Raw genomic sequence first — 26,484 nt, 5'->3', positions numbered from 1 at the left:
TTAGTCTACCTTTTGCTTGTACCACATGACGTATGCGTATTCTTTGCCTTCAAGATAAAGTGCGCTGCGCTCTCATCCGCTGTGCTAGTGTGCCTCTGTGTGTGTGTGTGTGCTGTGTGAGTGTGTGCGCACGCCTGCCTGCCTGTCTGTGTGAGGAATCAATAGAGAAGCAAGCAAGCGTTTGCCGGGGCCGAAAAAAAATGTGAAACAGGGCTGCCATCAGTTGCTTCTGTGCGCTTTCATTGTGCGGTTGCTCGGCATTTTTTGGGACGGCGATCATCGCGTATACGTTATATTTTGTGGTGCTTTGAATTGTAACGAAATGGAAATCAAAGTATCACGTCTGCCGCGTTTTAAGTGAATTCTTATTGTTTGGCATTGGCTTTCAATTTGCATTGAATTGAGCCTTAATCAACGGTCATTTTCACGACTTCAATTGGCAAATAGAGAAAAAAACAAAATATTACAAACACTACAATACTACACTAGCAAAGTAATTAAAATTATGTCAGCATAAATGTATGAACACAATTGGTGAATGTGTGTTTTGATTATCAACATTAAATAAATGCCTCACAAAATCAATAAACAAAATAACTAAAAACAAACTCAAAGCTAATTGCATTCTACTGCAATAATAAAGTGTTCGTGCGTTGTGTGTGGCCGAGTCATTATTTAATTACTATTATTATAACTATTATATTTGGATAAAATTGAAAGCGTTGCTGTAATTAATTTCTTGTTTTGAGTAGCGACAGAAAAGTGTAAAATCGTTTGGCGCTAAATCCATTAAATATTTAAAGGTAACAATTGATATATTTATGCATATGCAAAACAAAATAATAATAATAAAAAATATGAATAAAAACGAGCGAGCGGAGAGAATTTGCATTTCCGTTTATGACATTTGAATACATTTCAATTGCATTGCACATTAAAATTAATTTTCATTACAATTAAGAGCATTAAATGCATTTGCGCCCTGCTTATTTACCAACGCATTTGGCATACTAAATAATTCGAAACGACACTGACACCAACCAACTACTAAGTAGTCAACGCTGCAATGCATTCATTCACTCATTCACTCTATTGATTGGCAGCCATAAATAAACGATTTAATGCAGTGAAGTGCAAAGCACAACTGGGAGATACTCTGTCTTATTTTCGTTTGACTGATTCAATTAAATAATGGTTTTTGTGATACCCTCCATAAATTCTATGCTATCAACGAATAATCATTTTAGTTTATCTAATCAATCGCTGGCTGCATAAACAAAGGATTAAAATAGGTGCAGAGTGAAGAGCACAACTTGTAGATACCCTCGGAACATCTCAGAAATAATTAAATTGAAAATAAACAAATTAATTTGAATCTCATTTCCATTAAAATTTATTTGCTTGTCAACTCTTTGTTAAAAGTTCAGAATAATAATTTGAAAAGACGGCAAAACGTAATCAAATAAATACTTCACGATTAATTGATACTCTGTCACAGTTAAAAGGGTTTGTCAATTGTTTTATACACAATTTGATTAAATAAATTATTGTTTTATAACGTTTTATTTGTTATTTTCCACGCGCAAGCTAATCAAATCCCCCTTTAACGCCACCCATCTTCCCCGATTACAGAGTATATAAACTATTAAAAATACATACACAACGTTATTTGTTTGGCAATTGGGCAATTTATTGTGTTTTGTGTGCACTTTGTTGAATTTATCAATGAATTGAAGCCTCTCTATTTTTTTAGCATCTGTGTGTCATGTTTGATATTGAGTGAGTGGGTGGCAAAGAGAAAGAGAAAGGGAAGTGAAGAGCAAGCACCTCAGCATACACAATAATTCAATGTTTACTTTTTGAACCAAAATGTTTCGAGGAAGTATTGTGGTACTTAATTGCGGATACCATTTGCCCGAACTTAAACGTAACATAAAGAGGGAGAATTAAATAAATATTTTGCTTGCAGTTGTTTTGATCTAACGCAATAATATAAACAACGAATCGAAAGTTGAGTGTGCTGATATGATGATAATGGTACAAATAAAAATGCCGATGCCGGTGAACACAACAATACATTGGCCACATTAAATTATTGAGTTATTAAAAGTGAATTCAATAAATAGCTGCCGCATGCCGCAAACAAAAAAAATAATTCGTACAAATTTTCCGATGATAGTCTTTTGCCCCGGGGGAATTACGTCAACAAATTTCCTATTGTGGGTGGTGGTAATAGCCAGGTGTTGTGCTTACATTTACAGCACTACAATTTTTGTTGCTTGGCACGCCTAGGAAAACTACGTGAAAGAGTGAAATGAAACAAATAACAATAGGAGGTTCACCTGGACGTCTTGCAACTGTTACAACCTTACACCCCTTTAACGAACTGTAATTATGCGCTACAAGCGGAACCACAGCAATATTCAAACGCAAGTCAGAACACAACCCCACCCAAGCACAACACAAGGCAAAACATAACCCAACCCAAAGAGCTCTACACAAATTCAACTTAAAAGACGTCGCGATGTCGACGTGTTGGGGAAATTTCTTGGGCCCGTTGTTCATATTTATGATTGTAATGTGCTGAAGTAGAAAGAATTATTATACGCACTTTCCTGCTTGCTTTCTTGACTCGACATACTTTGCTTTAAAATGCGTTTTCCTTGTTTAGCAGTCATATTTTCATTATTTTCATGCTCTCACATTTTTCTTAGTTTACAGCGGCATGTAAACAAATTTTTTGCTTGTTTTAAAGTCAAACATTTTCGAGTGCCTTTTTAATTTATACCTGAATTGCGTGTGTCCTCGAGGCTCACACTTCGCTTCGCTTCACTTCACTTCACCTCGTCTCTAAGCTCTTTCCTCCTGTCAGTCAGAGTTGAGATTTTGTTTGTTTTATACATTTTTCCTTTTCAACCGAATTACATTAGGCAGGCGTTGCGAGTTTCTTTAATTGATTCGCCAGTTAATTACTTTTAGCTTAAAATCTTAAAATAACAAAACTTATTTCAGATCTGGGCGAATTAACAATGCACATTTTAATTGTAATCCGAGTGTCTTTTCATGCTTGTGTTTTATTTAACGCCCTCGGCTGTCTTTTCAAATTAATTGCACATTATTTTTGAATGGCATATAAAGCATTAAAATTACACATTTCTTTGGTTTTATAAATACAATGTGAGTGGTGTTGTTTTATTTTAAATAGAGTTGGGCGAAATTGAAATTCAATTTAAAGTGAAAGCAAATATTGTTTTATTGCCTGCTGCAAAATTTGTGAGCTGTGCGAAATGAATCAATAAATCAAGTGTGTGCAGGTACACAAAATATTTGTGGGAAAGAAATTGGAAGCAATTGATTCATTATAGCAAAGTTTGAAGTCATAACTTATCTTGCTATTTGCATTCCATTTTTTACAAGAGCTGTTCATCTTCTCTGAGAAATGAAGAGACGGTCTAACAATTAAAAAAATTGAAATTATGATAACTCGCTTGGAAATTAAAATATAATTAGAAATTTGCATACACAAAAAAGTTGCTTCAGTGGAAATTTTGAAGATGAGCAGCGAGGAAACTTTTTAATTATGCAAAGCCAAAGAGAAACTATAAGGAAAGCATTACATTTCAAAAAAATGCATTCAGCTTTGGCTACTCTCTGCAGACGAACTGTTTGCTTACTCTTTAATAACAACAGAGCATCCGCCAGTCAACCACTCACTTTGTCATCTTAACTGACAAAAATAATAGCCTACTTATTTGGGCGCAGGTTTGAATATCTTTTTAAATTTGTATCACGTTCTTATTTGCAATTATTCAACCAAAAAGACATTGAATTGGCATTTGCCAAAAAACAATTGGGAAGAGACATTGCGAGCAGTATAAAAAAGATATAAAAATGAGAAAAAGTTCGTGGTTAAGGTAACGTTCGTTGTTTTTTTATTCGTGTTTTTGCTTTCTTTGATTAAGCTTTAACTCTCGGTTACAGTAAAAATAAGCAATTGGTTTTTGTTTTGGCGTCATCGATGCTGCGGCCTTTGATGAGCACTTTCCTGGATTCATTGGCCACGAAAATTAATGTAATTGTTGCTCTTTGTTTACACGCTGTAGAACATGCATAAAAAAGCGTAGTAGAGAAACAGGATACGCCCGAAACCTCAGCGAAAATCAATAAAAGTAAAAAGTGTGCATTCCTTTAAGCTGGGATCGGTTGCATGCTTCGCCAATTTTCTTTTAATGAGCTTTTGTGGCAAGTTGTGCTGTACGCCAAAAAGGTCACACGACAAATTGGTTAACTGAGCTCATGCTCATGGCCAGGCATGGAGTTAAGGGCAAAAGTTAAAGGGACAGCGCGACAAAGGAAGAGGAATAGTGTTGGGAGCAAGTGTGTTATCTCTCTTGCATGCTGTCACCTAATTCATAAATTTCATCAACATGTTTATCGGCAATCCCCCAGTGATGGGTTGCCAGGCAAACAGCACACAGTACACAATTTAATGTGTCGAATGCTCACCGAAGCACATAAACATTTTCACTTATTTCTAACGCGCTTCGCTACCCTCCCATGTTGACACTTATTGAAAAAAAAATTGAAAATTTTTTTGCTGCTTGGCTTTTTAGCAAAAACAAAATGCGAAAAGTCAATGGCGTCGTCGCTGCTGTTGGCAGCAATGCAAATATATACACAAGCACATTTCTATGGTATACTGACGACCCGCTTGGATACGTTAAAAGAGACCCAACTCTCTGCAGCACCCACATCTTTTACTTGTCTGCAATAAACGGCAATTATTTGCAAATTTTGTGCAAATTTTCGCATTGACATACCCTTGAACTAAGGCAAATACTTGCGGGGTTTAAGCAAGTGCAAACTATTTAAACTACACTGTGTCTGGTATATTTTGTACATAATGGTATACCAAATTGATATACCAAACATAGCATTCGGTATATTTTAAATGTAATAATACATACATAAATATAGCTTTCAGTATATTTTAAATGTATATCGATATACCAAGTATAGCCTATGGTATATTTTGCATTTTTAGTATATTTATTTGGTATAATTTAAGAATAATACCGCACTGGGTATCTATGGATATACCAAATAAAGTCTTAGATATATTCTTGTATTTTTTCATTATATTAATTAAAATGAGTAGCGGGAATCCTTCGATATTAGTATATTTTCAGTATATAAATTTAGTATATATTTAGCAATGTTATTGAAAATGAGTAAGGGGTACCTCAAAGTCGAGCACACTCGACTGTAGCTTGCTAACAAGTTATAATCCACTTTTATGAACTACAAATCCAATAATTGCTTTCTAAACTTGGATTTAATCACCTGACCGGACCACAGGGTATTTGTTAATCGCCTACTTTACTCTAAAGTTTTGCTAACTTGTTGCGAAAGTTTATTCTGTTATTATTTCAGCGCTGTTGCTACCCAGTTGAGCAAACAGCAAAGTTGGCCGTGGCTGCAGGGTATCCTGTATTTCTGTGTTTAACTACAAAACTTGTCGAAGAGCTATTCTTGTTTGCTATTGCTCATTTTGCCTGTTACTTTGCATAATCATCAGCTTTTCTCTATATTTAGCAGCATATTCTTGGACTTGAATCAATTTAAAATAATGCGTTTATAAGTTTTAGTTTTTTTTTTGTTTTCTGTTGCCACCCGCTGGAAGTCTCTGAACTCTGTACAGGAAGTTGAGTTTCACATTACTTGGGCATTAAGTATTAAACTTTGGGCAAGTAGCAAAACTTTAATAGCCAGTGCAGTAATTATAATAGTACTTTCAGGAACTGCACTTTTTGGGTATGCATTTTTCATCAAACTGTCGTTGGCAGAATGCAATTTTGCAACCAAGTACTTCAACTTGAAGACATTTCTTCTCCCCATTTTAAAGACGCCGAAGGGCAACATCAAATTGTCAAAACAATTTTGTCAAATGATGCGAAACGGAAGCAGAAACAAACAAAGGCAAAATACAATATTATCGTAACCAAATGTACTCCATTCTTTTGCTCATCCTTAGATTGAAAACATGGAGCACGTGGCGCATTGTCAAAAGTTATTTGCTTTGAATTATTTATCAAAAGTCCACCGGACTCTCAGGCTGCATTTGCCCATTGTTGTTAGGTCAGGTATCCCAAAACAAGGCCACATATTGTCAATGCTTGAGGTTATATCAAATAGTTGTCCAATATGCCACGCTCATTAGAGGTGTCTGCAGATAACTTATCTAACAAAATTAATCACACCTCCATTAGCAGAAATTATTGTGCCATATATTATGTACAACATTGTTTCTGATTTGCATTATCGCAGATAAAAGTTTGTTGTAGTTGAGTTGTCAAATCATTTGAGTTGTAGAAGTCTACGTATAATAGTATTTCACAATGTTGCACTAATAGCTCTTTAGTGTCGAAAGTAATTAATTTATAAATAATTGGTTACGTAAAATTGATTAACAAACTTCAACTTTTTTATATCATTTATTCGTTTAATATTTAGCTAGTATTCTCAATAGGTATTTAATTTTAAATAAATAAATACAAAATTTCATAATATTATACCAATTATTAAAAATTAATGGATTTGTCTTAATGGTCAACTCAAAATTATTTCTTACCGTTTATGACAAAGGAAAACGTTAAGAAATAATCTGCTGTAGGGCATCATCACTTCGTTATACAATATGACTTTAATGCCTTTTTTCTTAGCTTGCTAAAGGTTATTTTTCTCGTGGCAGCGAGCTAAGTGTATGAGTTTTCCTTTGAAGTGACAAAGTTAAAGAAAATCTCGGTTTGAAAACATTTCGTCGCATACAATTATTCGTATAATTAAAGCTCATTTTCGTCGAAAAATATTTGTGACTGTCGTTTTTGCCCCAGTTTTTTGTTAGAAATATATCGTCTCGCATTGATCAATCAATGACATTTTTTCGTTTGCTTTTTGATTTATGTGTGAATAAATGACTGAAACCTTTGACCTACCGCTACTAATCACACTGATGGGCCTCAACAACATTGCAGTCATTAGTCAAAAATTCAGTTGTGGACACTGACGAGTTGTCTCTGACGGAACACTTTGAATACACATGCGATTATTCGTATTCATTCGACTAGTATTCATATCAACAATGTTCACATTACATGACAAGCTGGCTGTCTGTCTGGCTGAACAACAACAATTAGTTGTATTAAATATTTATTAGGTTTTGTGGCATTTAGATAAATGCGATGTCTAGACCGTAGCTTGTAAGTGACTCGTATATAAATAGTCAAACAGAGGGAGCAGCTTTATCTGCCTGATTGCATGATTTTCGTTTGTGTCACAGCCCTGTCCGCATTGCATTTAAATGTGTTGATTAACTTGATTTATTTGCTTTAGGGATCGCACAAATAGAAAAGCCAACACTGTAATCCGTTTCAAGCGAATGCCATTATACCATGAGTACCTTTCACTGGAAGCAAATTGCACTTTTTTAACTTAATCCATAAGTTGATTAATGCTAAAAGCAAATGCAAACAAGCGAGAAACATGTGTTCCAAAGGATTGCGTGTGTGTGGAAGCTTGTAAATCTAAGTATTTGTATAAGAGGATTCGTCAGAAGGGATTGCGTATACGACACGAGCAACAAACAAACCAAACTATGAGTTGCAAGGAAGGGTCTAATTACATTCCATGTGGCTATGAGATTGCTACACTAAAATAGATAATTGACAGGTGGAGCGTAGGTGGAAAATGTTTCAATTGCAACCAATTGCTGTCAGAAGGGATTTGCAACCTGGCAGTTGGCTGCAACCAAATACAACAAATTGCTTGCAATTCTTAATTCGTTGAAACCTAGCAATAACAGATAGACAAATGCCACTCACTCAGTCAATCGCCCACACTGGAAAAAAGTTGAACATTTTGGTCTAAGTACTACGAATTTTAATGTACAAAAAGAAATTTTTTGATTTCAAGAACATTTGACATAAGACCAAGTTCTTATTAATATGATGAAATAAACTTATAAATTTAAGATTACCCATTTTATAAAAACATGTGTGATATATTAGTTTAACAGCAACGTATATATAATGCTACACATACATCTTGAATGTTATATCCCGGAGATGATATAATGTAAGCACTCATGTTATGTTAAAGTCAGTCACTATTAAAACTCTGAGCAAACTACCCGAAATAGGCACAATAAATCGTAATCAATTTATAAATGATGATTATGATGATCTTTTCTCAGACTACAATGAAGAATGGTTCGCGACAGCGTAGATAAAAACTTTATAAGCACTTTGATAAATTCGACTATTTTGTAATCTAAAACTAGTATTTTAGGTTTTATTTTGAGAATTTGGCATTTTAAAGTTAATATACATAGTTTTAGAAATTTGATTGTTTTATTTCAAGAAATTAAGATTTAAGATGAATATTTTTGATTTTAGAAACTGACATTTTTTTCAGTGTTGCTTGTCTAATACTCGTATCAGAGTTGTTCTCATACGCAGTTCTCGTTTCAAAAATCAATAAGAAAGAAATAGGATCTCTTTACAGGCAGCAGCTGTTAGTTTCCCATAGTCCATGCATATCTAAAGACTTGTATTCCAGGAAAAAGCATCAACAGAAATCTATCCTTTTAACCTTTCTGCTCTCAAAAATGTGACGAGGAGAAGCTCAAATCAGTTCTGTAAATTTACACGTGTTGTTTGTTCATCCTTCAACATACGTGTATTTTAATGAGTTTGAGTCTAAACGTGAACTGTTTATCAAGTATCTGTTGCATATTCCACTTAATGTATACAGCGAGAGACGTGTGCTCAAATTCCAAATGCTGCAACACTACGTGCAAACAATCAGTTATTTATTTTTTTCTATTTTCAGCGATTAATATTTTAGAATTTCCGCAGAATTTCATTCTATTAACTGGGTCTTAGCTTAAGCCATTGCTATAACACGCTCTTTTAGGTTTACTTTGATTGATTAGCCTGGCGAATTTGAATGAATATCTTGAAAAGTCTCAATTGAATAGAGCAAAAAGGGAAGCTAGCTTCAGTGAAGCATACTTATTTTGTTGTCAAGTGCTTTTCACCTGATTTCCATTTAATGCTAGACTATGACAATTACCCCCCTCACATGAAGGAAGAAAGTATTACAATGCGAAGCCGAAAACACTCAACATACTTAAGACGGCAGTCGAAGTCGATGGCACTTTACACAAAATTTGTTATACTCGATTTTTCACGGTCATTAGACGACGCAGCTGCTCTGCATATGACGTGAAAGACTTTAACAAAAAGAATAATCACAAATTTAAGACATCAAAAAGAGAGAAATACGAACAGGACACACATGTCTTTGCCCTGTGGCAAAGTGCTCGCAACTTGCCACAATGCGACGCACTCGATACGATATTTGTTTATTGGCGGAAGTATTCGTGATGTGGCAGCAGATAAGTAAATACATTGAGCTCTTCCTTTGACATTCAATTTCCTTGACATTGAAGCTTCTACTGAGACACTACTTCGCATTTCTTGAAAAAAAGTAATTAAAATTTAATTATAGGTAGCTGATAAAGTTATATGGATAGCAAGGCATAATTTTGTTAGGTTCACGAACTACGAGACAGTCGCAACTTGCAACATGTTCGTGCAACTTGTTGTGTTTTGACTTCAAGTGGCTCTGTTTGCTTGAGAAGTTGCCTTAGCTCGCATCCTGTCGTTGTCGTGTAACAAAACCGAAGGCACAGAGCTTGCCGCACAGTTGATAACGCACGCTCGCGCGGTTAACATGTGCAACAAACAACTCTCGTCATCAACTTCGACATCGGTTACACGAGCTCGCAAATCAAGTGAAAGTTGGGCGCCATATTCAAACTGAGAGCCGAGACTTGCCACACACACACAATTAATTCAATTTGCACACGCGACTTTCAATAATTAAATACACAAAAACCGAAAAGAGAAAAGCACAGAGAGTGAAAGTGAAAGTGAGTGTGAGAATTCATTGGCAACTTACAGCACCTGCGGGTAACATTCGCATTTATTACAATTACATTTAATACTACCACAAAAACCAGCACACACAGAAAACTCCAAAGCCAAAGCCACAGCATATTGGCAAACACACTCAAACACACATCGTTTGCCTTTAGGTGTCGTTTTAGCCTTTGTTTTGCTTTTTATTTGGATGTGACTTATATTACGATTTCTTCGAATCTGGGCACGTGGATGCCCTGCTGGGAAACGGATACAGATATCCGTATCCTGCCAGCAGCAGAAGCAGGAGTCAAGCGTGTTGTGTAGTAAAAGAGTTGCCTCCACTTAATTGCCATTTTAATATTTAATGTTGAACATCTTTTGACTATTTTGCTATAGTACAAATAAAAAAGAAGAGCCTCTCGAGAGTAGCGGCCCATCAAAGTAGATGCAAATTGACAGGATGCGTCGCTAATGAGCTGTCATACAAAGGAGCCCGCAGACTACTTACATATATATTTTTGCTGTGACATCAACACCGCATACGATAGATAGTCAGTGTGTGTGTGTCCTTTGAGAGCCTGCATTTAATATGCTAACTAGGCTGAGAGAAGCAACAGTCATTTCTGTTACATTATTTTCCGAGTTGTAAAAAAGTATTTTTACTGAGTCACTGGGTTTTTGTTATCATAACAGGTGTAAAAAATATTTAATGAACAATTATAATCGAATACTAAATACCTGAGTTCAGTACTCATTTATTATGCAAAGCGCCGAGGTCAGACCCTAATTAACCTTTAATTCAGGAAATTAAAAGAGCATGAAAACAGAAAGAAAGAGAGTGTGGTATAGCCCCAGAGTGAGACAATTAAACGAGACAGCTGAGAAACTTCTGCACAACTGAACTAAGTTCAAATTGCCAGGCTTAAATTGTCCTCGGGGCTAAGGCGACAAGCAAATAGACCAGACAACCAGCATTCACAGCTAAGCGGGGGTAGAACTATTTCGGAATGGAGGGGTCAATGCCTACACACAAAGTAGTCTAAATATAATAATAAAGCACAAAAGTTACTTACGAGCCGAAGATCGTTTTTTTTTCTTTTTGTCAGCAAACACCCGCCCGCTTAGTTCGAAACCCACGCGGGCATCGATTGTAAGCTCAATTTCAAAGTCGACTTTGCACCCTCGTCAGCCTTTTGGTTCCACAGCTCACAATTATTTGCTTATTTGTTTCTCTCTGTGCTTTGGCTCTGCTTCTTATGCACTTTTTTGCGTTTGTTAAGCGTTTTGTGCTTCTTTGTTCGTCTCACACGGCGTATACGCAATATTTTCTATTTAAAGCTGCTGAAAATTGAAAATGTTTCGTATTGGTCTTTTGATGGCGATATTCTACTGCTGCTGTTGCTGCATACTTATATTCATAAGGTGGGCACGTGATACTGCTTTATGAGCATTTCAACATTTACTTTGAAGTCACACGCATCTTCCCTTCCTTCGGTTGTCCGTCTGTCTGCTTCTCTGAATCTGTCTGGTGAATCTGCATATTTTGTATTTTTAATATGCGTCATTCAATAATATGCTGAACACAACAAAAAAAAGTTCCCTATTTTCCACATTGATTGAGATTTGCGTTATTCAGTAGCTACATATGCTTGGTGCTCGCTTGGCGCTCTCACCTCGGACACAACGCGCAACACAAAAAGCAAAGTGGCTGCCGCTTCAGATGTCTGTAAATTTGAGAAATTAATTGAAAATGTCCCTTCGAGGCCCCTTTTAACTTGTCAGTGTTGTGCTTAACAGCTTTTCACGCTGAGTTTCAGCTGAGCGGGGATCCTCTTTGATTCTTCCTAAACATGCAACTCAATGAGCCATCAAATGCTTTCACTAAGTAATTGACTGTCCTCAGAGAGAAAACGAAGTGAGGGAGAGAGAAAAAGAAAGGGAAGTATGTACCTCAGTTACATTAAAAAAAAATTTTGAAGGCCATCCGCCTGCAGACTAATTGATAATCTCAGCTTGGCAGCACATTTTCACGCTTTTCATATTTATCATACAACAATTTTTGTGCAGCGTTACACGCAGCATGGCATAAAAGGATTTTTTATGACCCGCAGGACGAAGCTCACTCGCAGTCGCATTCGCACTCGGTAGTTCCATGGCCATAAAGTCAGAGGACTGTGTGTCGGTATTATAAACTGATAAAGCTTCAAGTTAAATAAGTTGCATACCACCTCCCTGTCTTTTGAATACGAACCCTTTACCTGTGGCAAACTGGCAAATAAAAGCTACGCCACACACATGTGGAATACTATCTATAGAGTGATAACAAAGAAGTTTCACTTTTGCTTCGCTTGTTTGCCTTTTGTTGTCCTTTTTTGTGATATAGATAAAAAATGGATGAGATGGGATATAAGCTTTATTTTTGGGCTTTACGCTTACGTTTAATCAATTTAAGCACAAAACCCTTCAACCGTGCCTGGCCTTGGATCATGGCTAATTTAAGGATTTCGTTTTTTTATAAGCGAAAGCCGATTAAAGTGCTTACTACAAATATGCCATAGAAATGCGGGTGAGAGTATAAGGCATTCCAAATCATAAGGAATGCATACACAATGAAAAACTCTACTTAACTGGCGGGGGGAATTTTTTTCCTTTCTTAAAATTATACACGAACCCGCACGATGACCGAGACCCAGGCACTCGCCTCCATAAACCCGAACCTTTAACTGAATTCTTAACTCTGCTCATAAGCATGTAAATAATGTTGCATAACGAAATGAAATTCATGTGCTTTTCATTAAAAGCACAATGCATGCTTGAAGCTGTGCCTTCAAAATGTTACGCAAATGTTTTTATTAAATTTAATTCAATTTATGAAAATTAATGCTGCGCATTTTTTGTGCATAACAAAAGCTGAACAAATTAAAGTTTCATTCCATAATGCAACGATGAAGCGAGCGTTGAAATATTCATGAATTGTTTTGGTAAATAACATGAATTTAAATATTTATAAAAACCAAAACAATCAATGTTTTATTTTGTTCTTCAACTTTGATTCAGTAGTGAAAGTGAGATTTATTTTTACAAAAAATGTTCTTTTAATAGTTTTGCCTATTGAAATCCGCAATTCTTAATTATTACGTTCTTTTCGTAAGTCAACATCAACATTCAATTCATGGAATACACTGCAATTGAGAATTCAAATGTTTATCAATTGTTTTGGTAAATTTAATAGACATAAACATTTACTTTACTTTTCATTACTCTTGATTTAATATTATAGTTGAGACATAAGAAATGTAAGTATTTATTGAAGACAAGAATCCATTATTGATAGTTAGACTTTTCTATAATATAAGTTTATTTTTAACATTAACATTTGCTTATTATTTAAAGTCAACAAAAGCTTTCATTTCATGAAAATCTGTGAAAAGTTTGGCAAACATCATACATTTAGATATGGTATTTATTATATATTTTGGCAAATATTGTAAATTTTCATATTTATTAAAACCAAATTATTATGTTATATTTATAATCACTATTTTCTTAATAGTAAGTTGCCAAAATGTATTATTACTAAATAGTTTTGTTTGGCGAAATTTGAATTCAATTATAACATTCATTTTCCAACATCAACATTAGCTTTGCCTTTGTTTGATGGACCAGCTCACCAAAGTTATGACTGCTACCTGTAACCACCTGGTTTATTTTCGCTGCGTGTAATTTTCACTTGCCAATAAAAACAAAACAATATTATTATTGCTTTGCGTAAAAGCAAATATGTGGCATAAACTTGTTTAAAAGCAAACAATAATATGGCCAATGGTGCAATGGCGTTGTGGTCTTATGCTCCAATGCTTCAACAGTCCAACAGTCCGACAGCTGTACGTTGGCCGTCAATGTCAACTGACCTCTGGCATCTAAAGCCTGATGCTAACCAAATGTTGGCACCAGCTCGCTCTCACTCTGGACGTCCTGCCTGCTGCCTGCACTTGACGCATAGCTGCCTGGGAGGTAGCATAAAGGGTTGAGCACCGCTTTCAATTATATAAAACAAACTTTTGCAATGCGAAACCTGACAGCTGACCATAACTCATACTCAGTGTTAACTGTGCCAAATACCTGATAACTAAACCTCCTACAGATTCAGAAGCATTCTTCTTTTTTTTTTGCGGACTGACAACTGCAACTGCAAGTGACTTGACTTAAACTTGGCTATAACGACCTTTACCCTTGATTAATTTCTCGTTTATGACAGCTTATAAATGAAGACATTAAGATTGATTTAACCAGAAACTAGAGCAGATGTGAAACCGTAAACGTGCTGGTCAGAAAGCTAGTTAGACAATGCTGCTATTGTTGACTGTTTTTTTTCCTGCCAGCAATCAGCTTTGTTCTAGTTCTGTTTGAAATCTCTTAATCTCACCCTTCATGCAATTGACTCAAAGTTTCCATCTTCCTCTCTTTGTAATCCATTTTTCATTTAATTCTCTGGCATAATGTCAGTTAAATACACCGCAAGAATTTTCCGTCTTATATAATCCTCCCTTCTACTAGTATTTTTTTTTCGACTTGCAGGCGAAAGCTGTGTGGCATTAAAATGCATTGCATCTCATAAATAAAAGCTTGGTTCGGCGAAACGAATTTTTGGCTTAGCCAGAAATTCGCGCTGCTTTAACAAATAGACGCTACTTTGTCTTAAGGGAGAATCTAGCGTCAGTAAACAACAACAACAACAACAGCAACAATAAAAACCAAAGCAACAACAAATAACAGGGCAACACAAGAACATTATGGAATCGGATATATTATTTAGCCAACACGACCATGAGGAGCTTCTGCCCGGCGCTGAAGAGGAAGCTGAATTTGGTAAGTTGCCAACAACTCGAGAGAAAAATTTCTCTTCTCTCTCTCTCTTTGTATTTTATTGTTTTGCTCTTTTGATGGAAGAGAGCTAATCGACAGATGATTCTTATGACACAAACTCAATAATTCTGTTAGCATCCATCTCGCATCTTTGTCAAGTTTATGTTTGCTTTTGTTGCATCTCTCAATAAAGTTGTCTGTGTGTTTGATACTTTGATCTATGAACGAAATCGGCCAGCTGGAAAATTGTTAAATTATTTACGATTTGTGAAGAAGAACATTTAGCACGCTTAATTGATTGATTGCTTTGATAGCTGAATAGAGGCAGAATCATAGCAATCATTCTTTAAATCGATAATAAATAAATTCAAGCCTATTTTTCTTTATCGTCAGCACTGTGTCAATTAATTTTGAACTATTTTTTATACCCGCTACCCATAGGGTAGAAGGGTATTATAACTTTGTGGCGGCAGGAAATGTATGTAACAGGTAGAAGAAGGCATCTCCGACCCTATAAAGTATATATATTCTTGATCAGCGTCAACAGCCGAGACGATATAGCCATGTCCGTCTGTCCGTCCGTCCGTATGAAACACTGGATCTCAGAGACTATAAGAGATAGAGCTATAATTTTTATTTATTTATTATTTTTACTTATTTTTTCGACAGCATTTGTTATTTTTGCACGCAGATCAAGTTTGTTTCAAATTTTTGCCACGCCCACTTTCGCCCCCGCAAATCAAAAAAATCGAATAACAAGTGTAATTTTAAAGCTAGAGCCACGAATTTTGGTATATACAATAATTACTAGTAGTAGTAGTTATGATTTCTGAAAATTTGGTTGCGATAAGATAAAAATTGTGGAAGTTATTAAATAAATACTTTTGTATGGGCAAATACGCCTACTTACTTGGGGTCTGAGTTGTTTTGGCCGGCAATCTGGCATATTGTGCCGTTTATGGTATATTTTGAATGGTGTACTATATCGATATACCAAACATACCATTTGATATATTTTTAGTTTTTTTTTTTAGTATTTTCGGTATATTTTGAAAATGATACCGCAATATTTTGCCTTTATTAAAATGGGTAGCGGATTTCTCACAGTCGAGCACACTCGACTGTAACTTTCTTACTTGTTTTTTTTTTTTTAACAAAATAATTTAGATTATAGTTTACATTATTTTTATGTATACAAAATATAAGTTTTTTAGGATTAATAGATCAATGAATGAATGAAAAAGCTAAAAGAAGTCAAGTATACCCAATATTTAATTCAACTATTCAATAATAAAGCTTCATTGTCATTGTAAGAAAGCTACAGTCGCGTGTGCTTGACTGTGGGATACCTGGTGTTTATTTTAAGTGCGGTATTATTTTTAAAATATACCAAATCAATATACCACAAAAATACTAAATACAAAATATACCATAGAGTACAGAATGTACCAAATTGTCAACCAAAGCAACTTCATGAATCACTTGTTTCATCATCAATTAAAAGTTTGAGATAAATTGAAATCTGTCAAGTTTCCTTCGCTTTGCTAAATTTAAAAGTTTAAAAGGCCAATTAAATATTCTGTCAGTTAGGTAAAAATATAACTCTAATTAAGAATATTTCATTCATATATGGAACGGTAAAGCTAAATTTATATTACTATTGTAAGAAATGCTTTCCAACGATCGATATGTGTCACTTTACCAAAGTCAACATTAATTAATAGTTGGATATAAATACGAAACTGCCTTTGTCTATGGACAAATTTTCTTCGCTTAGCTGTATTTAAAGATTTAACAGGCTGATTAAATATTCCAAAGTCACGACAATAGAATTTCACTACTGTCCGTTTGGATGAAATAGATCTTTAATTAAGAATATTTAAATTACATTACTATTGCATCAATTGCTTTTCATCGATCGATAGATGCCACTTTACCTAAGTCAACACTAATTAATAGTTGGATATAAATTAGAAACTGTCTTGGTCAATGGACAAATTTGCTTCGCTTTGCTGAATTTAAAGATTTAACAGGCTGATTAAATATTCCAGAATCCAATCACAACCTTAGCTTTCACTGCTGTCAGTTTTGTTCGGAGTGCCAACTGATGCCGTTTTGGCTTCTGCGTTGATGCTGTTAATCACAGCCGCTGTCATGTTGAGTGCCTTGCGAAATTATTTCAATTATGTCCTTTTGCCATTTCCATTTATAATCACTTGCTTATTTGCCCCGCTTTCTTCTTCTGTCTCGTTCTCTCGGTTGCCCGCCATGCAGAGCGTCTTTACGTTGCGCCCGCGGAAATTGTGGCGCTGCTTTCCATCTTCTACGGCGGCATTAGCATTCTGGCTGTCATTGGCAACACGCTGGTGATTTGGGTGGTTGCCACCACACGACAGATGCGCACCGTAACCAATATGTATATTGCAAATCTGGCATTCGCGGATGTCATCATTGGACTGTTTAGCATACCGTTTCAGGTGAGTACGAATCAACTCCGAACTACAAACTACAACGATTATTTATCCCCCGTTTCTGTAATTATGCAAATGCTCGGGGTTGGCTAATTGGGCATGGTTGAATAAACATTTTTATTGAAGGTCCAACTGCAGCTATGCGCCGAAATGCGTCCGCTGCTATGATAAGTGTCAGGGTTTAGCATTAATTAAACATTGCGTATACGCCACGGTGTGCAGCGAGCAAGAGACCTGGTTAAATAAATAGAGTTTACTGATTTTTCGCCTCGCTGTTAACACTTTGTGCACATAAATCAGTTTTATGGCATTAGCCCAGATTTCAGTTTCGACAACAGTATTGGTATTCCCTTTATGACAACAACAACAACCACAAACAAAACATAACACAACGCAACGCAACTCGACACGACACGACAAACATCGATTTCACTATAATCGAGCGTCAATTTAATTTCCGGAGCTTAAACACACCCCGCACATTTCGGGGATTAGAACCTTTGACAGACTGTGTCTATCTCTTTCACGTTCTCTCTCTGTCTGTTTCGTTTTATCGACTCTCGACTCGAAGCCCAACTGATTTCCGATAATAATGAAGCTCTTCTTTTTTAGGGGGGTGCCCAAGTGTTAATGGGCTTAGCTGTTCAGCGCAAAATGTGCTAAAAGCCACTATGGTAATGCAATTTCTGAATTTCCATTTTTCTGGCAACAATAAATTAAGTTTTTATCGTCTCGATGTCAAATCCACATTCACCTTTCCACATTTCCTTCGATTGAGTTTGCAATTCCAACATGCAAATTATGAATTGAGTTTTTCCCAATTTACCAACGAAGCTCTGAACATAATTGGAGCCAACAACAAGTGCAGGATATAAAAACGACACTGGTCTGACATTAATATTCAATTTGCAAATGGATGGCATGAGAGAAGTGCATTTGAATTGTACTCAGTTCCTTTTGCAGTTATCTATATTTATACAATTCATTGTTCTAGCTGCTTGAAATGTCAAGATGCTAGCATAAACTTATTGTAAGAGCTTTCATTGTTCAATGCAAAGTTTGCGACATTTGATCAGCTTTTCTCAAAATTTAAAATATTCTAAATGTAGTAAATGTACACTGCTTTCATTCGTTAACTGAAAAGCAATTGCAAGGAAAAGCGGTTTAAATTTGTTGCTCACTCACACACTCGAATAGATTACAAGATGACTTGACAACTCGATGATGACAATTTGACTTCTACTAAATCAGCTGGCAAAACTGTATTCAATATCTTAAATATGTATTTGATTTTTGACATTTTTGTGACATTTATATGTTTTGCCAATTTATTAGTTGGTTAAACTGCGAAATTTAAAAATGCACCAATTTTTAAAAATCATTTGCAAAAAATTTTACAACAGAAAAAGGGCTCAACGAATTCACAATTATTACATTAAGGGTTAACTAAATTACATTTGATTCCTATTTTCAATAAAAGCAAGACGTATATTTATATAAATTAGAAATGTGCCATAAATTACAAAATATACCAATATACGAGTATACCAAAGCATTTCACAACACGTATATATTACAACATTTTGCACTTTGCAAGCTAATTACTTTATGTGATAATATCATTTAAGCTGTATTGATATCTTTAGCAAACTAATTGTCGGCAAATAGCACAAATTCCAATGCAGGCTTAATGCTCTAAATAATTAAGCAGTGTGTCTAGACAAGAACTACTGAACAAATACTTCAAAACCACACACATTCGTGTCATTTGATAATAATTAACAATGGCTTTCTGGTTGAAGATAGTTAAACTAGTTTAGCCTAATTGAATTATTTGCCAATGTTTGCACAGCATCTTGATATGTGATTGTCAAGTGCAGTCTCTTGACGAATAAGACAAAGCCAAGCAAGATTTGCATAATAAATATTCATTAAGTTGACAATCAAACAACAGACTTGCTGTCACAACAAATTGTTGGCGTTATCAATAAGCAAGTGAGACTTCTGTAATTTGCACTAATTGTTTGGGTTTAGCACCCCAAGTCGGCCCCCTTTTGATAAACAACGCCTCTGGAAATCAGTAAGAAAACTCGATTCGGGTGTGCTCGACTGTAAAATAAACCTATTTTCAATCAATGAAAACCTATACGGTATTATTGATAAAACATGCCGAATTGATATTCCAAAAAATACTAAAATACACCGATGACTACATTTGGTATATCGATATACTTTTACTTTTCTTACATAACTTCTTCAATTCTTCAAAATTAAATATACCCAAAAATACTTAAATAAGTATAAGTATAATGATATATTTTTACTTTTTCTGTATTTTTCTTAATTCTACAAATGAATTATACCGAATAAATACTAAAATATACCATAAACTATATTTGGTATATCAATATACTTTTATCTCTTCTTTCTTTTCCTAAAAACCTACAATTCTGCAAATTAATATATCGAAATAGTACCAAAATTCTTCTTCAATTCTACAAATAAATTAAACCGAATAAATACTAAAATATACCAAAGGCTATATTTGGTATATCAATATACTTTTATCTCTTCTTTCTCTTCTTTCTTTTCTTTACCGTACCAAAGTACAAAAATATACCGAAAGCTATATTTGAGATAGTAAAATACTTCTATTTTCGTGGCATCACAATGTTATGATACCCTTTTAGCCTATGTGTAGCGGGTATAAACCTGCCGCCTGCCACATGCTGCATGCTATCGTTCAACGAGCAACAGCAACAGCAGATTATGCGCACTTTAACTCCATTCGCAATTGCAAGCCACGCACTTTGGACTGCACACACAAATCACTGCCTGATGGCAGGACACACGACACAGGACACTCACACACTCACACTTTCGGCTATAGTTTTGCCAATTTATGCTCGACAAATGCCTGGGGAGCAACCGAGCGTAGATTGTGTCCTGCCTGCAGGTCCTGCGGCCTAGCTGCGTTATTGTAGTCGCTGTTAATGATATTTGTGCTGCGGTCATGTCCTTGTGCCCTTCTGCGACAGCTGCTCTCGCCGTGGGCGTTTTAATAGGGGGATAACTACTCGGTGTGTGTGTGTGTATCACGACGAGTGCCATTTAATGCACCCAGATTTAATATTTTTTTCTTTTTGCCTATTTTCAGTTTCAGGCCGCGCTGCTGCAACGCTGGAATTTGCCATATTTCATGTGCGGCTTCTGTCCCTTTGTGCAGGCACTGAGCGTGAATGTCTCCGTGTTTACGTTAACTGCAATTGCCATAGATCGACATCGAGCCATAATTAATCCATTGAGGTAAAGCCAGCACACAGTTGATGACTCAATAACGACTTTGTCTCATTAAAATGGGATTATTTTTACCACACACATACACACAGAGCACGTCCCACCAAGTTCGTATCGAAGTTCATAATTGCTGGCATTTGGCTTCTGGCGCTCCTCTTTGCCGCCCCCTTTCCCATCGCCTTTCGGGTGAAGGAAATAACCGACCGTTTTCGAGGTAAGTGTGCACTGAGAGAAACTCGAGTAAGGCAGACAAGTTTGTCATAAGTATTATTTCAAAATGTTTACCAACAAAAAAATGCCAGACAGAGAAACGGAACATTAGAGCTCCAGATAACCAAAACCAATAAGAAACTTAATAAAATAATTCTAAAAATATTTTACAATTCAATCAATATATTTCTTGTTAATTTAAAATATAATTTTTTCTTATTATTTTTAATTCTCTATGTGTAGAAAGTATGCTTGCTTAAAGACTTATTTAAAAATATTAAATAATAATCAATAACTTAAATGAATTGTCCATATTTTAAGGTTATTTAACTTTTCTCTTTTCTTCTAAATTTAGTGACTTTTATCCATTGTTTATAAATTATTAAAATAACTGAAAGATTATTTAGATTGCTCTTTAGCTATTTAAACCACATTCCCCAAAGAATCAATTGAACAGCCTTCAAAGTCATTCAATAGATTAATGAACTTTTCATTGATTACTTCATTTCCTGGCTCACTTATTAAGCAAAGTGAAGTCAAATTAGTGAAGCAAAATTTCCACTTGGACAATCAGAAAATCAAATAATTTGGACAATCAGAAAATGAAATAATTTGTCCTTTAAAGTTTTACTATAGGAAGTATATAAAAGTATAAACAAATAAATATATAAAATATATACAAAATATATTAATGTTATTTATGTTACAAAAGTCTGTTGTATAGATTTCTTTTTGCTTAAAACGTAGATTTAAATACCCTTATACCGTGACTTATTAGAAGAACCGAAAATAATAATCAATTACTTAATTAATTTGTCTGCATTATACGTTTATCAATTATTTTTCTGTTTGCGAATTACCATTAAGAAAAGTGAAGTTAAAAGACAGTTTTTCGCTTATTTCCCTGTTCACCAATTACCATTAACTAAAGTGAAGTCAAAAGGTAGTAATAAAAGGCATTTTCTCTTCGACAATTCGAAAATCATTTAATTTCTCAAAGTGTTCCCCAATGTTGACTGTCTAAACTCACCCATGACCCCCATTAAAAGGTTGTTGTTTTTTTCCTGTCGACAGAGAACGATGTGTACTTCAATTTGACTCGACCTTTTTGCATGAACAAAAACCTAACGGACGAGCAACTGAAGGTGTATCGATATGCTCTGGTCTTTGTGCAGTATCTGGTGCCATTTTGTGTGATTAGCTTCGTCTACATACAAATGGCTGTCAGATTGTGGGGCACTCGAGCACCGGGCAATGCGCAGGATTCGCGCGACATCACGCTGCTCAAGAATAAGAAAAAGGTAAGAGGCGTATGATGATTGCTATTTGAATATTATTATTAACTTGTTTATTGCATTTCATTGCCAGGTCATTAAGATGCTAATTATCGTTGTGGTCATCTTTGGGCTGTGCTGGTTGCCGCTGCAGCTCTATAATATTCTGCACGTGACGATTCCCGAAATCAATGACTATCATTTTATCAGCATCGTTTGGTTCTGCTCCGATTGGCTGGCGATGAGCAACAGCTGCTATAATCCGTTCATCTATGGCATCTACAACGTGAGTACGACAACGAATTTTGCCAATGATTCGACTCACTCAAGAGTTAAGTGCTACAGTGGAGATTCGCTTTAAACGAAAAAAAAAACATAAAACAATTCCCTCGACACGTGTTTCAAAATTCAATTTCCTTTATTCGATTATGTGACAGACGAATGCACATTGTCAATTATCAATTCATCAAATCACAAAACAATTTCCGCTCATTATTATAAATAGCTAAATCTACTTTTACCACTCCATCTAATCACGACCCGCGCACTCAAGTTAATTAAAAGCACGCTCCACTGTTGCCAATAATAAACACCTACAGCAATCCTGTCAAACACATAAAACCCATCCAGAGCCCATCATTCCCATCCCAAACATAAAACGAGAATCCACAAATCGCAGGGCATAAATGCGCAAATATTGTGAGTCTCACTCTCGAAATCGATAACAACGACATGGAAAAACAGAAGACACAAAAGCACGTAAACTTTTTTTCGCCCCTTCCACCCACAAAAGCAGACAAAAGAATCTTGTCTCTCGCCTTGGCTGTTCACGTGTGGGCGGCTGTATATATTTTGAGACAAAAAGTTTGCCGACAAATATTTTGGTTTACGGCCGCCCAAAAACTGAATGTGGAGGCAATTGAGAAGAAGGCCAGAGAAGAAGCCCTTGACACTGTTGTTGGCAATTAGGAAGTTTTCGGGCTAAGGGGAAGCCTGGGAGTTCGTATTGATAGACCCAAGTGACAGATGGCACAATAAGTAGTAAAATCACATGGCTCAACATTCATTAGTAACTTTTCTTGGCCTGGCATTATTTTTGTTTTCGGTTTTGATCGAAGTCTATTCATCGCAGAGGTTAGCATCACTAATAGAGTGTATTAACTTATTCAAAAGGTTGGCAACTATGTAGTTCAGCAACTAGGGTAAATATTCTGGCAACAAAAAAATGGCAACTAGTTTAGGCAGCTACAGTAAATATTTTCTGAGAAAAATAGCAAACTAAAAGAATTCTTAGAAGCAACTATTGCATGGCTAAAAGTATTTAGCCACTCACAATAATTTGAGGGGAAAAACAACAGTTTTGTACTTGGGTGCGGCAACAAAACTAATTGGAATCCAGATAGAGTAGACAAGCTCTCACTTCTTATTGATACTTTTTTAGAAAGTGTAGTGCTTACCCTACAAAATTGGGCAAATTAAAATAAAAGACAAAAATAAATTATATTTTTAATTGTGTGATGTATTTTACGTAGAATTTTGTTCGGTTTTACTCTCTGCATCTTTTTTGTGCACAAGAAAAATGTGCATCATATGTATTGCAAATTGTATTTTATCAAGAATTTTATTCAAGAAAATTACCATTTAAAATCCACAGAATAATTGAACCATATTTTGCTTTAGATTATTTGTCCTTCAGGCTTAACTTTTAAATAAATAAAATAGGTTATTCCAACTAAATTTATCCTAATATAAATAGAAAAAAGGATTTCGAAATAAGTAAGGTTTAGCTTATGAAATGCGTAAGCTCGGAGGAAATCAATAATTCATTTCGCTATAACAAGATTTTTAGTAATGTTCAATGATTGGGTTTCACATATTTTGTATGTACTGCATGAATAGATTTTTCTGTCTACAAAGATAAGTATGAAGTGATGAAAGGTATAAAAACTATTAACATGAAAATTTGTGAATTTAAACTTATAAATTTATCAAGAGTTCTTGCTCGACAAATGTTGTAAATTTCTTAGTCAAATTCTTAACTTTACGGCTTATAAAATTAATGACCATTCATTTACCTTTCAGAGCATTATTCATTGTTTTCGTTTTGTTATTAAATTTAAAATGTATCATGTGTTTTTGATAGACAAACATTGTTTATTCCAATTCAATTGCCTTGAATTGCAGAAAGTATTCGCCATATTTACATGCTGTTTGGCATCTTCTCCCCACAGGCACATTCTTAGTCATGATGATTGTGGTTCGAGTATTTTCATTAGACAGCAGCGCAGAATACAACTTTCGAGAGTTTGATTGACATTTTGCGTATTTGTTTTGTTTACGAGCCGAGCACATTGCGTATTTGTTTTCTGCTACTTATACTTTTATATTGTTTTCTCTGTGTTTTTGCAGGAGAAGTTCAAGCGAGAATTTAACAAACGATTTGCGGCTTGCTTCTGCAAATTCCAGACAAGTCTCGAGCAGCACGAACGAACCTTTTCGATGCACACGCGCGCCAGCTCCATTCGCTCCACCTATGCGAACTCATCGATGCGCATACGCAGCAATTTCTTTGGCGGTCGCAGCAGCAGCAGCAACGGTGGAGGAGGAGGCAAAGCAGCAATAGCTGGTGTGCATATGAATCGTAATGGTTACCATGCCAATGGCAATGGACATGGACATGCTAATAATGACAATAGCAATGGCAATGGGAATGGATTGGCCAACAGTGGCTACAATAATAATGGACAACATCAGACTGTAGTGACGTTCGCTGGCTCAACAATGCCGCCATGGCGACGCAATAACTTCAAACCACTGCATCCCGATGTGGTTGAATGCGAGGATGATATGACACTGATGGAATTGCCCTCCACCAGCGAGGAGTTACCCTCAAGCATTGCCGGAGCGGGAGTGCAACTAGCACTACTCAAAGCGGAATCACGCGAGAGTTCCGGTTGCATTTGTGAGCAGGAATTCGGCAGTCGAACGGAATGCGATGGAACCTGCATACTCAGCGAGGTGTCCCGGGTGCAGCAGCCGATGTTGGCGCGGCATGGAGCGAACTGTGCTTGCAAATCGGAAGTGGAAACATTGTGGCAGCCACTGTAAAGTTAAGTGATGGGAGTTTTTTTGTGGGCTTTCAGTCTGTGATTTCGTAATAATGAATTGTGATTACAAATACAATGAGGAAGTTGAATGGAGGATGCAAATATGGATGCGTTTGCTAAATGATCGTTATAAGCTGGAAACTTGCGAATCCCTGTACAGTATTATGAACAAAAAAAAAATAAATAAAAATAAATGTATTCAACTTTTGCATGTCGAATTATATTCTAGCTTTAAAACACACAAAAATCAACTTTCTAAAACATAAATTCTAGTATTACGAACTAATGTGTATCTATTTATGTATGTATGATAAAGTGTCGAAATCGAATTAAAAATTCCGCAGCATTTGCTAAATAAACAAACAAAGATGCTCTTTGCTTTAATTAATAGGCACATGAAATCAATTAACTAGCATTAAAACGTAAATTATGAAATTAGTTTTTAAACAACAATGAAAACCTATTTATAAATAAAAAGATACATATACATGTAAATTGTGTGTAAAAAGGCTAATTAATGTAATTGAATTGTAATGGAAACATAAACATTTCGCGTCATTAAACAAATCAAACAACTATCATAACCAGAGTGTTTAAAATTTTATGGGTTGCACAGGAAAAATAAAACGTGCTAACATCAAATAAAATTCTCGAATCATATTGAAATAATGCCAAAATTTAACTCAGTAGATAAATTCTTAAATGAATATCTACAATCCACAATAATTTTTATTTTAATATCAAAATTAAAACCATAAGGAAAAGTTCCAAGTCAAGATCAAGCTTAAATAAAAATTTATAGTTCTTGGTTTAAAAAACCAATATTAAAATTCTTGAATTTGGGAATTAAAAACAAGAATTATTTATTTTCAATACGATGATTGAAGAATGACATATTCTTTCTCCATTTTAGATTTTATTTTAATATTCAAAATTTCAGAAATGTTTTTAATATCGAAATATTCTTTTAAGAACTCTTTTCAAACCTTTTAATATTGAAAATTTATAAAAAAAAATTGTATATCGAAAAAATTGCATAATATTTTCTTTATTTGTATTTAAAACCAAACAGTTTTCTCTCTGTGTACGCGTTAAAATCATAAATCATAGCACAAATAGTACTAGATATTTAATTAACCGTAATTTCCACTTGATATGCGCTTGAAATTTAACTGTCAAATAAAAGCTTTAAACTTCCCTGACAGTTGATTTATAGCAAGTCTGCGAACTTGACAAGCAAGCAAAGAGCTTTGCTATAAGAAAGTGAATTGTC

At 35.2% G+C, this 26,484-nt stretch overlaps 1 protein-coding gene across 1 annotated transcript; it reads left to right on the top strand.

The window, feature by feature from the left end:
- The first annotated feature begins 232 nt into the window (after positions 1–232).
- Positions 233–25,569, top strand: LOC117570649 (RYamide receptor). Its single transcript, XM_034252419.2, has 8 exons — positions 233–803; positions 14,565–14,855; positions 17,127–17,329; positions 20,481–20,629; positions 20,713–20,834; positions 21,905–22,131; positions 22,199–22,390; positions 24,514–25,569. Exons 2-8 carry the CDS (start codon positions 14,780–14,782, stop codon positions 25,210–25,212), a joined length of 1,668 nt encoding a protein of 555 aa, XP_034108310.1. The 5' UTR covers positions 233–803; positions 14,565–14,779; the 3' UTR covers positions 25,213–25,569.
- Positions 25,570–26,484: the final 915 nt, after the last annotated feature.

Source organism: Drosophila albomicans, chromosome 3 (genome assembly GCF_009650485.2).
Source record: "Drosophila albomicans strain 15112-1751.03 chromosome 3, ASM965048v2, whole genome shotgun sequence".
NCBI classification, from domain to species: domain Eukaryota; kingdom Metazoa; phylum Arthropoda; class Insecta; order Diptera; family Drosophilidae; genus Drosophila; species Drosophila albomicans.
Note: the sequence above shows the minus strand (reverse complement) of the source record. Positions and strands in the feature narration are given on the sequence as shown.